General features: G+C 36.5%; 1 protein-coding gene across 1 annotated transcript in view; it reads left to right on the top strand.

The window, feature by feature from the left end:
• The window catches only part of LOC149828055 (kinesin-like protein KIN-14I), a 98,670-nt gene that overhangs the window by 20,467 nt on the left and 64,620 nt on the right, over positions 1–13,583 (top strand). Inside the window, exons 8-13 of the mRNA XM_090019845.1 lie at positions 85–266; positions 370–485; positions 579–681; positions 3,796–3,948; positions 4,043–4,189; positions 4,297–4,497. Coding sequence (XP_089875971.1) covers positions 85–266; positions 370–485; positions 579–681; positions 3,796–3,948; positions 4,043–4,189; positions 4,297–4,497 — 902 coding nt within the window. The remainder of the gene's footprint in view (positions 1–84; positions 267–369; positions 486–578; positions 682–3,795; positions 3,949–4,042; positions 4,190–4,296; positions 4,498–13,583) is intronic.

A 13,583-nucleotide genomic window follows, 5' to 3' on the forward strand; every position in this document is an offset into this window, starting at 1 on the left:
TGTTTTTATATGAAATATATTATATTTATTAATTATTTTCATGGCTAATTTTGCATACTGATTTTGTGTTTTTGTTTATAACAGAGGAATACATTGCACTGGATGACAATAAATATATTGGAGATTTGCTTGCGGAGTTCAAGGCAGTGAAAGATCGCAGTAAAGGAGAGATTTTGCATTGCAAATTGTCTTTCAAAAAACGGCTGTTTCGTGAATCAGATGATGCAATAGCAGATCCAATGTTTGTTCAGTTATCATATGTGCAGGTTTGGTACCTTTGTTATTTATGTACTTGAATAAATGTGTATTCTTTGTAATAATAGTTTTAATGCTATACTTATGCCCACTAATTAGGGTATTTTTTGGTAGTTGCAACATGATTATATGTTGGGGAATTATCCAGTTGGGCGGGAAGATGCTGCTCAGATGTCTGCATTACAAATTCTTGCAGAGAATGGATATGTTAGCTCCCCAGAATCATGCACGTTAGTATCCCTTTATAGTGGTTACAGATACTTCTTATAATGGATGTTTCACTGAAAAATCAGTGTTTTTCTGAGGCAAAATCCTTTTTGTAGGGACTGGACATCTCTTCTTGAAAGATTCTTGCCAAGACAAATTGCAATTACTCGAGCTAGGAAAGAATGGGAGCTGGATATTCTTTCACGTTATCGTTCAATGGTAAGTCCCAATTTTTTTTTTTTGCAGAATCATCCAAATTCATAAGTTGGCTGCACCAATTTATGTTGGCTGGTAAGAATGGTGCTCTTGATAACATCTCCTCTAGTGGTTTTGCTTGCAAGAATCTGAAAATCTTGCGTTGTAGATCTGCAAGAACAATGGTGAGAAGAGGGTGCACATGATTAGCTTCTAACAATTCTCTGAGATGAGAGGCAGCATCTCTATATTTTAACAATGTATGAGTGTCTTAATTGATGAATGTTGCGAGGGTGACATTCCAAAATGCAGAAAAAAATTATAATAGTGACAACTTGATTGCCTAAAAACATTAGAAGGCTAGCCTCATGTTGGCCGTATGATATCTCTAACAGAATCTTTCCCTTTTAGACATCCCAATTTCAGAAATTGGTGTCACCAATTTATGTTATAGAATGACTAATGAGGCTAGTAAAGTGTCAAGAAGTGACACGTAATCCAAGACTCAAAATAAAAATAAAAATAATACTGAACAAATGAAATTCAAATGCATTATCAGTGTATTTGATTAAAATCAACAAACATATCGTGGCCATGAATAAGAACCAAGAAGTTAATTTTATTAATAAAAAATATACACAATAATTGCAAGGGAACCTCACTACAATCACACCTATGTCACATTGGTGCGGGGGTGCGGCACTTTCAAAAAACTTGGGTGCGGGGGTGCGGAAAAAATATAAAAAATTATATATATATATATATATATATATATAAAGTTCAAAAGTTGGACATAAATGACCCTGGGTGCGTTGACTGCACCCAGGGTCAGGTTGACCGCATTGGGTGCGGGTGCGGCACCTAGTTGAAGAGTCCCTGTGACATAGAATCACACTCATATCCCCCCCCCCCCCCCCCCCCCATCACTCTCTCACTCTACAAATGCTCACACCCACCAATAAGAGAGAAAGAGAGGGACTATCCCAACTGGCCGTTGGGCTAGTCCAATTGCTAGATTGGTCAACATAAATTGACCAAGACAAAAAATAAAAATCAAAATAAATAAAAGATACAAAATTTTTCATTTAAATAATGACTAAATTAAACAAATTAAAATTCTTAATCTATCCTAATACTATATATTAAGTATACTCGATCCATACAATACCTACTAATGACTAAACACCCAATAGGTACACCAAAGATATACTTAGAATATAGAAAGAAATACAAAAAATATACCAAGTACACCTAAGTATATTTATACATACTGGATAACACATATCTTAATAGTAAATATGGATTGCTGCCCTTGATAACCTAAGATGAAGTACTTCTTTTCCGGTAACTTTACTTGCAAATTGTCTTTCTTCTTGTTTGTATTAGAAATTATATTGCAATATATTGAACTTTTTGTGCCAAGGAACTTTGAGTCTTATGTCAATAGCATTCTCTGCACCATATTCTTCTTTTTGTTCTAGATTATTTCTGGCTGACAGGTAGTCTTGTTGCTGGAAGACGAGATCTTCAACATGAACTCATTTTAATGTTGAATTCTAAGACTTTGGTTTTCGTTATTTTGCAAAATCATTGCCCCGGTTTGGTAATTTTAGATGCAACCATTTAGGTTGATCAGCTTTATCTTTTGTTGAATTTTCATATTTGAAAGATTTTTTGTATCTTATCTGTATGGATGTAGCTGCTTCATAAAATAAAATTCGAAGAATTGGGGGTTTTGTCACGATATTATCTTTTTTAGGGTCTTCTGATATTCAAACGTTCATGCCAAGATCAGATGCTAATCATTGGTTGAATTGTCATAATGTTTTTCAAGAACCAGATCCATAGAAATGGTAATGTGGAGTTGGTGATGGGAGCAATTTGCCCTCTATAGAACAACTGTAGAGCACCTTTATACTATTTTTCTTTAGTTTTTTAAACTTTGGTGCTAATTTAGATTAGCATTCTTTTTGTTTTGAGTCATCCATGTGGTTTTTTTAAAACTTTGTTTCTTTGTTTGTCCTTTAAGTGAATACATGGTCATTGTTTATTCATTCTACATTATTCATTTACAAATTTATCCTTTTGTGGTCCACTAGATCTCCTTGCTCTTTTGCAAGGAGCATAATTATTCCTTTTCTGCATGTAGTTCTTCTAATATGAATACTGTGCTTAACAGATAGAACAAAATAAGTGAATTGGGATTGGCATTGCTTTTGTGATTAGATGTGTAACTCAATTGTTTTATACTATAGGCATGTTTTGTTTGCATCTCATGATTTGAGATCACAAGTTATTTCATTCCATGTGATTTGAATCACTTGAAAAGTGAACAAAATCGCCTCAAATGTGACTTTGAATCTCATTGCACCATTTTCTCACGTTTGCTTGCACATGAAAGTAGAGCAAATTTGAATCTCTTTCTCACAACCATGAGACATTCATTTGCTTCATGCCCTTGATATTTTTCTTTGTTATGCTGCTACATGTTTTTTTAGTCTCAATTCAGAGATTGTCCTATTGCTAGTTTCCCAGATAATTATCTTAAAGGCTTCATTTGCTTGTTTGACAAACAGTTTTACCCATTGCTTAGCCAATTACAATTAATCATCCTTCGGAAACTGGAAAGGAATTGCAATTCGTTATCAGAATAGGTTCTATATGCTTTACATTTTCTAGTCTTTTTTTTTTCTGTAATAGATGCATTCTTTCAGTGGGGAGTGTATCAATTTAACTACGGACATGGAATTGGTAAAATCTGGTGCTTTATTGTTCTCTTTTTTCTTTTTGTTTCTAATCTTACTTTTCACCAGATTAGTCCTATCTTGTTCGTGTATTCTTGCATGACCTATGCCACATATAAATGGCTGTGGATAAGGGGTTATGACCATTTTTATGAATTTTCTCTTATGATGTATAGAAGGGGACATAGCACAGGGGCTAAAATGGAGTATCCAGGTCACATACTACATAACTTTCCAAACTAGGGGCAATAATTTGTGCCTTGGTCACTCTTGATTTGATTCAGCTTTATGATACTATTAGATAGTCATTGGATATTGTTGAACAATGTTTACCGCACACCTTTTCTTGTTATGTTTAAAGTGCATGTATTGAAACACTATTGTGACCGTGTAGGAGCACATGTCAAAAGATGATGCAAGGCAGCAGTTCCTTCGAATCTTAAAAGTTCTTCCTTATGGAAACTCAATTTTCTTTGTCGTTCACAAGATTGATGATCCCATAGGGCTTCTTCCTGGCCGCATCATACTAGGCATCAATAAGCGCGGGGTTTGTCATTACCTTGTGTGCTTTTGATTACTATAATCCTTTTAATGTATTGGCTAAGTGCTTAACATTCTGATTAATTGCATAAATATTTCAGGTTCATTTCTTCCGGCCAGTTCCGAAAGAATATTTGCACTCTGCTGAGTTGAGGGACATTATGCAATTTGGTAGTAGCAACACCGCTGTGTTCTTTAAGATGAGAGTTGCTGGTGTGCTTCACATTTTCCAATTTGAGACTAAGCAGGTAATCATTTGCCTTTATATTTTGTTCTATATGATTCTATATGTTTCCTAGAAATATAAACTCATTATTGTCTATTCTAAATCCAATACATGGCTGTTGTCTTATAGGGGGAGGAAATATGTGTAGCCCTTCAGACACACATAAATGACGTAATGTTGCGTAGGTACTCGAAGGCCCGCTCTGCTGCCAGTGCCTCTATGCAGGGAGATATCTCACAATCAACTAGGCCTCCTGCTGTGGATGTATATGAAAAATGCTTGCAAGATTTGACAAAAGCAGTTGAAGAATCTCAAAGAAAAGCTGATCGGGTAAGTTGGTACTCAAGTCGTTTCTTCAAATCCTTTCAAGGGTTTCAGCATGCTTTAGATCATTAAGTGAATTTTGAGAAAAAGGGTATTTCTGTCCTATAAGCTATTCATAACCACAACAAATGTGCAAGTATATGGAAAACACCAATATATTAGTGAAATATTTATTTGTCACTATATTTTTTGTTGTGGCTTCCTGATCTCCCATTTAATGTAGAATATTGATTTTTAAATTGTTATCTTGCTAGTTCACTTCATATTGTTTAATAAATCAATATGACATGCTTGAATTCCGTGTTTAGTTGCTGAATTCATTTATTGGTTGTTGGCTTGATGAAGAATGACTGCATTTTGGAAGTTGGTGAATCCATCTGATTTATTTTTAGGCAACAAGTAATGATGACCACTTGGAGCACGACCCTATCTATTCATGCTTGTACTATATACCAGAGAATAAATTCATTTTGTTATAGAAAAGTGCACAAATTATGTCTACAATGTATGTTGGAACACCATATGGGATCTGGATAGTGTTGGGTCTGTGATCCAGATCCAATACAAGGTTATGTTTATATTTTTAACTGTTTTATGTTATTGCCCTTTTAATGTATATGGATGTTGTAATTTAGTAAGGGCAAATCTGTAACATCAATTATTGTAACTGCTTTCGTTATATGAAGGAGAATTGACTCACGATTTCCCTGCTTGAGGAAACGTGAGATTGCAGCCTCATTTTGGTCTTCTGTATTTTCTGCTAAAATAACATGGCATCAGAGCATCAGAGGGATCGAGCTGTGCTCGTTGAGATTGGCCTGAAAGCTTAGCTCCTTATTCTTTCTTCTTCCCTTTTCAGTTTTCCTAAACACAATACTCTGATTATATCAGATCAGGGTACGTTTCTTCTGATCCCTAACCCTAATCTCTCTCTCTCTCTCTTTCAGTTGTTTTTACCGCAGATCTGATCATGTCAGATCTGGGCATGTCTCCTCTCAACCAGATACAATTTGACTTCTTGATTTTCTTGGTTAATCAATTTCTCTTTTTCTTGATTTTCTCTACCCCGATATTCAGATCACGTCTTTGATCTGATTTTCTGCCTCTGCCTTTTCTTTTCATATCGTCTCCATCCTCATTTTTTTCAAACACCTACGTCTCCTTTGATTCATATTTTATCTTATCTGGATTTATCTACATCCATATTGTTTGAAGCTTAGATTGCTTCTGTAAGTATTGTTACCTGTTATCAGCCAAAAAAAAACATGGTTGAGTAATTAAAAAAAATGCAGAATATATATATATATATATATATATTTTAATATGGATGCAAACTTCTCTCAGTTCATCTTATCTTCCAATTTCCTTAATCAGTTTGTGTCTGAAAAATTGACCAACTCTTCCGATGTGGAATCCCTTTATTCAGAGCATCTCGATGGGTCTGTTCCAATCCCCCAGAATACCTTATGCAGGAAAAGAAAGATGAGAATGGGGCTGTGCTGTCTACCACTATAGTAAGAATTCTAGAATGTGTTTTTTGATGAGAAGGGATCAAGCCTTAGTGGTGTACATCATATCTACATTGTCTCAGGAGGTCTTTGCTATTCCTGATGATTGCACTGCTGGATAACTGTGGTCGCATCTAGCACACACTTACTCACATATCTCGGAGTCCGGAATCATGGACTATGAATATTATGGAATACCTAAACAAAGCAAAGTCAGTTACAAATCAGCTGGCTTTGGTGGGGTCAGAAGTTCAGGAGAAGGAGATGTGCGACATATCTTTGGATTGGGACCTGAGTATCATGTGTTGTCTACTACCATACATGACCTTCCTGCATTTCCCTCTCTGGACAATATAAGGGCAAAACCATGGTTGTCAGTCGAGGAAGCAGGAGCGGGAAGAGAGGCACTTTCAAAATTTTAGGAAGCGGGAAGCATGGGACGACTTAGAAGCTATTCACGATCCGTCTCGGATGCGAACCAGAAGCGACCTAGGAAGCGAGGGGAAAGCAAAAAAAGAGGGGAAAAATAAATAAAAAAAATGAAAAAAGGGGGAAGCGCGCTTCCCATAAAAGGGAAGTGTGCTTCCCATTTAAGGGAAGCACACTTCTTCAAAAAGGGAAACACTTCCCTGCACGTTTCAGAAGCATGACATTTCGCGCTTCCGAAACACGCTTCGGGGAAGCACGCTTCCCCATACGCTTAGGCGCTTCCGGTAACTCTGGGCAAAACTTCTCAATTATGAGAACACCCGTAGGAGTTTAGCAGAAGAGACAAATCTTGGAGATTCATATGATGTAACACCCTGAAACTTTAACCCAAAATTTTGACAATTTTTTTTTAACACAACTGGAATAATGAATTTCACTTTGGGTTAAACGTCTCAGGTGCATCACCGACATTCATACCAAAGATATCATTCTACATATTTAATAAAATCTAACATAAGATAAAATTATAAGTGCATTACAGGAGTTTAAATGAAAATAATTAAACTATCTAAAAGTTGTCTTGAGAATATCAAAAAATTCATGCATAAGGCCCCTACAACATCCCTCAACCGCTCCGCACCATCTATTTCTCTCCTGAAATGTTTAAATAGTAAAGTCAGACTCGAACCAATCTAAAGAGTCGGATTAGTATGACTATGCATGCGTATAAGGTAACAAGGATGTATAATTCTACGTATATTAGCATATATAAGACATTTCTATATCATGGCATGACTAGATGAATACCACATGAGGCAATTAATTTCATAAATCACATTCAAGTCATATAGATAATCATAGATCAACATCTACATTTTCTGGCATAGTACAACACAAGTTCCACATTAAATAAAATGCACAAATATAATTATTGTATTTCTTTGTTTAGTATCTTGCAGGTACTCGCAAGCCAAGGCAACCATAACAGAAGATATCATTCGGGGGTTTGTTATGCAATGTATTTTGTTAACTCGAATGACTAACTGAAACTGAAATCCAAAGAGAGCGGTATAATCTTCTAAAGAAACTCTTAAAGGCCAAACCAAAAATAGGATGCATCCTTAACTTCTTCCGAACAACTTGGATCTACCACATAGGACAAATTGGTAGTCCAACTCCCTAACTTTGAGGATTGAGGACCAACGAGTCATTGCCACTAGAAGCATGATAACACAATTGTCCTCAGAGTTTTGTACCAACTTATCCTTTCCAAGGTAAGCCCAAGTGTTAATGGTTTTTTTTTTTTTTTAATTTCATGATTAAGGGTTTTATTACCTGATCCTACCATTGCCCAGTAAGTATTGCACCCAATGACTTAATGGTCCAAGTACCCACATAGAAAACGAACCACACTGCTATAGTGGCATGAGCCCAAAGATTCCCACCTCAGGTAGGACACTAAAATTTTCATTTATTTATGTTTACCCATCTAGTGTACTCAAGTACCTTTAAACTAGTAGAGCAACAAGCGCCCTAGTGCCTTTAAATCAGTCAGGCAATATCTCAAATTATGTGTGGAAGTTCCTAAATTTTATAAGGTAGTGCCATTACAACACCCCACTAGTTTGTTTTAAACTCATGCCCAATCCCTGACAATTCCGTATAGGTCATAAAATACAGTCACATCACAACCTGTGCACATAAGACACCACATTGGTACCTTTGAACCCACGCTCACTCACCAGCCAAAACCTGTACAAGCACAATTTATTCGTAGCCACAGGTGTATAGACCAACATAGATGTCACACATAATTATCATGTCATTATCATGTTGCCAATAAAAGTAGCAGACATTCACAACCCCTAACAGGGGTACACTGTAACGCCTCGAAATCATAACCCAAAATTTTTGGAGGATTTTTTTCTTGAGCAGCAGAAACAAATAATAATTCCAAAGTTAGGCATTTCGGAACGATACATGAAGGTAAGAGCAAACCGTACCATTTATTTTTATTTCAATAATAGTGGAATTAAACATCAGAGTTTCCACATTATGAGTCTCAAACAAAATCAAATCTGAAAGTGAGTAGGATCGCCCAGGAACAAGTAAATCAAGTCTCGATCGAAGCCTCATCCCGCAGTCACTCATAAATTCTATTCTTCACCTGAAAAATGATAAATTATAGAAATTAGACTACAACTGTCAAAGTAGGAATTCTTGTAACTTTTCTTGCAGATATATCATGTGTGCCGTGGGTGATTTTCAGCATATACAAGATCAAATAAAAAAATTATACAGCAACAGTAACATGTATATCATTTAACCAACAACCATAACATTTAGCTACACATCAACATGATTCAAACATCTCACATGTTACAATTTCTAAAGTATGCTGCAAGTTTCAATCATCCTACTTAGTGTGATACCTAAAATGTTCTAATTAATATTTATCTTTATTTATCCTGCGGGTACACGTGGGCCGAATCACCCGTAACGAAAGAGAACATTCAGGGGTTTATTATTCATAGGCGTTTTATTAACCCAAACGTTCTAATCGAAACTGTAAATCCTAAGGGAGCGGCCAATGATCGATAGAACCTCCCAAAGGCCAAAACCAAAATAGGATGCATCCCTAACTTCTGCAGAAGAACAAAGACCTACCATCTAGGACATATTGGTAGTCCGGGTCCCCCCCCTCCCCCCAAACTTCGTGGACTGGGGACCAAGGAGTTATTTTAGCTCGAAACAAATAAACACGTCCCCGGAGTTTTTTACCACCTACCCTCTCCAAGGTAAGCCCGAATCTGAGCGAGTTAATCTTTTCATTTATTTGAATTACCCAAAGTACAAGGGCAATTCCCCAAACTACTTCCTACCATCGTAATAGTAGGTCTTCAACCTTAGTCATTTTACCAAGGTACACATACATCCCAATTTTTCTTTTCATATTGATTGCACAAACCCACTCGGAGTGCTCTGGTACCTTTAAACCAGTCAAGCACACACACTCCGGTACCTTTAAACCAGTCAGGTAGGAATATTAAGTTTATGTTTCATATTTATATGAGATCTACAAATTTGAGAGATCCACTCGAGGTTCTCAAGCACCAAACTTGGTATTTTCATGCTCATGTTAACCCAAAACTTTAGCCATTCAATTATGCAGACCCACTCGGCTATTGTAATATGAAATGTTGATCCATGGTAAAATGTACAGTTTCAAGTTTTATTCAGCAATATTTTGAAACACGGTAAGTATTTACAGATCCTTCTGTGATTAGCGCACAAGGACTCTTAAAAGCAACCCAATGGAAATTCATAGAATCTGATTGCATTCCAACCCCGAACACTTAAACAGATAACTCTTTCTTTCGCATAATGGACATCTCACATGCCCTTTTACAAGTAAAACAGAAGTGTTCAATGTTCATACTTACAGAAATTAACATTCAGGACCTTTTTTTTTTTTTAAAGGTTTAAGATATTAACACAAAATTTAGTCCCTCTATTATAATGACTCAGATGAAGGTCTGTCTCTCTCTCTCTCTCTCTCTCTCTATATATATATATATATATATATATAGGGGTACCTTGTCAGTTCAGACCCATCAGTAAAAAGGGAAACACCCCTGTAAAACTATTAAATCAAATGTATGTTGAAAAAAAAGAATTAATATAATTTGCTAACCAAAGTACTTTGCAGAATTCATAAATTAAATTATAACTTTATTTACTATTTCCTAGTCCAAATTTTCATCATGTACTCACTACAAATTCACAACAGGTGACATGCTAATCTGTAATGCATAACTTAATGCACAGGTCAGTGTATTTTGCTAGGTTGAGCTAAGCACATCAAATTTTGAATGGGCTCTAGGGTACATCCCACTCACACACCACAATCGTAGATCTGATAATATCTCTAAAGACCAAAATGCAAGCAGAGTGGAATAAACCTTATAACAAAACAAGCAGATCAGATAACATACATTCTGATTATATTCACATTATGTGTATCCGGAAATCAGATTTACTTCAGAATATTCCCCTGGTCATTTCAAATCTAATTGGACATGCCTATCGTAAACAACCAACGTATACTGGAACATAGAAGAAAAGAGCAAGGTTTTAAAACCCGTGACTCGGAACTTGACTCGTTCTTTATTGACTCGTGACTCGGCGGGTCAACTTGGTGACTCGGACCGGGTTTTGTTAACTTTTGATTTTAAAAGAAAAACAATATATAATTTGTCTGAAACCATGTTTTTGAGTAAACATAGTCTCCAAATGTCTTTAAGAATATAAAAACAACTGCAAAGAGCTATAGAGGTTTGCTTGAATAATTGAATTTGATATCTATACAAGCACTTTGACTAATTCATGACTTGAATTAGAGGATTTGGTCACCATGAGTTCAGTCTTCTACTACCTAAGGTTCCTAAAATGGCCAATCATATATGCTAGCTTGTTTTAAAAGTTTTAATTCCCTCTCTAACAAATCCATAAATGTAAAACAGGGATATATGTGCATATTGAAAGTTTACAGAATGCCCAATATCAACATAAATAAGCAATTTTCTCATGTATAAAACTATGCAGGAAATATATTAATGGCACAACTATAAAAAGACTACTAATATTTGAATATGTACAATGCTTGTTCACATAACAAATGGATGATGAAACCTAAATGTGACTTCCCATAGGCACAGTTGACCCACCATATATAGTGAGAATCATTTCTTTAAAATATTTTGCTAGAATAAGTTGATAACACAGGGTGAACAGTAGTTCGAACAACATGGCGATTTTATTCTATGGATTTAAATGCTTATTTATCTTTAAATGATTTTTATTTTCTTTTTTATACAAAATCTGGGGGTAACCCTTGTTAAAATATATGTACTTATATATTTCGAAACTGTAATTTGAAACTCAAAAAACAAATTTAAAACATCCCAAAACTCGGCCGAGTCAAGCCGAGTCAGGCCGAGTCAAGCCCGAGTCAAGCCCGAGTTTTGGCAAACCGAGTTTGCCTTGCCGGGTTGACTCGCTGGAGGGGCGAGCCGAGCCGAGTCAGCCGAGTCAACGAGTTGACTCGGCGAGTTTTAAAACACTGGAAAAGAGTAAGTTCGGAATCTGGCAAATACCCAAAGTCTACCCTAAACAACAACAAAAAAATCTAATTTCATGTGGATTTGCATCCCACCGTGTCCTACCCATTCAGGTTAGGCAAGTAGGTGGTTCAATACTAACTTCCTAAAACCACAATATCAATTCCCTAATCGGTAGCACAAGGCCAAATGTTTGGCCATGTAGATGAACTGAGTAACACTAAAGCATTTTGAGAGAGTCACAATGCAGAAAAATAGTAAAGCCTACCGCATGAAAAAGAAAGAAAATTTTTACCGCCTCCCTTTCCTTTATTAGAAATCGAAAGCCCCCACTCTAAGCAAGAATCTGAAACCCAAACCCCTCCCACATATTAAAAATCCGAAACCCCCAAATCACGGATTTGGGGTTTTCAATTTAGGGTTTGAGAGCACCCTTCATCGGTATAACAATCTGAAGAACAAAAAAAAAACTTCTTCCGATTTGGGGTTCTTGGACTCCCACCCGCATACATGCACACTCAATCACCCGAAAGCAAAGGCACAAAATCCTACCTTTTTCGGTGAAGAGACTGCGGTAACCACGAGGGAAGGTCTGTAACGCCCCAAAAATCCAGGACTTGTAAGTTTTAGAATAGTTTAGAAAGCTTTGAAATCATACAAAAATCAGAGTTTAAATGATACTTCAGCAGAAAATGATATTTTTGAAAACCACAAGTCAATGGACCTTGAGCGCATTACAGCGTAAACTTTCCTTTGTCAAATCCCGCACAACCATTGAAATCAAATGGTTTAGAAATGAAGTTTCAATAATTGAGAATTCGCTTGTTGAAACCAAGAAGAAGCTTACCAAAACAGTTTTATTAACTCACGGTTTAAAAAGAGAAATTTTGAAACACACTTTATACCAAATTTACCAACATGTCCTCAGGAGCGAAACGTCAGGGAAAGAACTCTATCTTGACCTCATCACGCCATCGTGCCATCGCAGACTGTATTACCTATCCATTACCTGCCCATAAAATGGGTCAGTTTCACTAAAAACTGGTAGGTGCACAGACAGGTCAATATTGAACATAATTAAGCAGAATAATTTAATATGTCAAGCAGACAGACAATTCTATAGCAATTTAATTTCAACAGATTCACAGAGCAACTATCATGAGCACAATGCTAAAATTATTATAAGCATTTTACTGGCACAAGTAGGCGAACTATTACAAGCAAAGCACTGCACAAGAAAGTTAACTAGCAAAATAAAATGCTTCATCAACCACACACACAATTCCATAAGTATTGAACCTGTTGTACCCTATAACTTTCATACGTGCATAACTGAACACATTGTGTGATCGGATTTAAATTATGTTTCAATATTAACTGGCCAAGCGGGTACGCACAAGGCACGACTTTAGAAACAACCTGGACTGATCCGGGGGTTTATTATGCTATGTATTTTATGATAACCCGGATAGCTGACTGAGTCCGCATCTAAGGAGACGGTCGGTGACCAAGAGAGAAATCCCCAAAGCAGCATAAACAATGGATGCATCCCAAACATGGAGAGCTACCACCTAGGATAATTATGGTAGTCCCATTCCCCTAACTCCGATGACTAGGGAAGCCGTGTCTTTTGCTTGTAACTGCCATTAATGGCCTGTCCATCGAAGTTTTGTACCTTCCTCTCCTCTCTCCTGACAGGAGTCAGCGATTCGAATGAGTACATCAGGGGTAGTTAACTGAAGACCCATTCTACATACTCGGGTCTTTCGACCAACTCGAGTATCTTGCCGGTGAAGGCGAAAACATCACTTATTTAGGTGATCACAACATTTTGTTATTTGCACTCATCGAGGTTGTCACAACCTACTCATCCAATCATCGCAACGTAAGAAGACGTACTTGTCAAAAAGTACGGTCGTACTTGTCAAAAGTATGACTACGATGAAAGGGAAATGGTTCCAAAAAAGAAACCCCAACAGATATTATCTGCAAAAGAATTAATACCACACAGCCTGGCAAGATAAGTCTTGAATTC

Source organism: Nuphar pumila, chromosome 10 (genome assembly GCF_984573655.1).
Source record: "Nuphar pumila chromosome 10, dmNupPumi1.hap1.1, whole genome shotgun sequence".
Classification (NCBI taxonomy): Eukaryota; Viridiplantae; Streptophyta; class Magnoliopsida; order Nymphaeales; family Nymphaeaceae; genus Nuphar; species Nuphar pumila.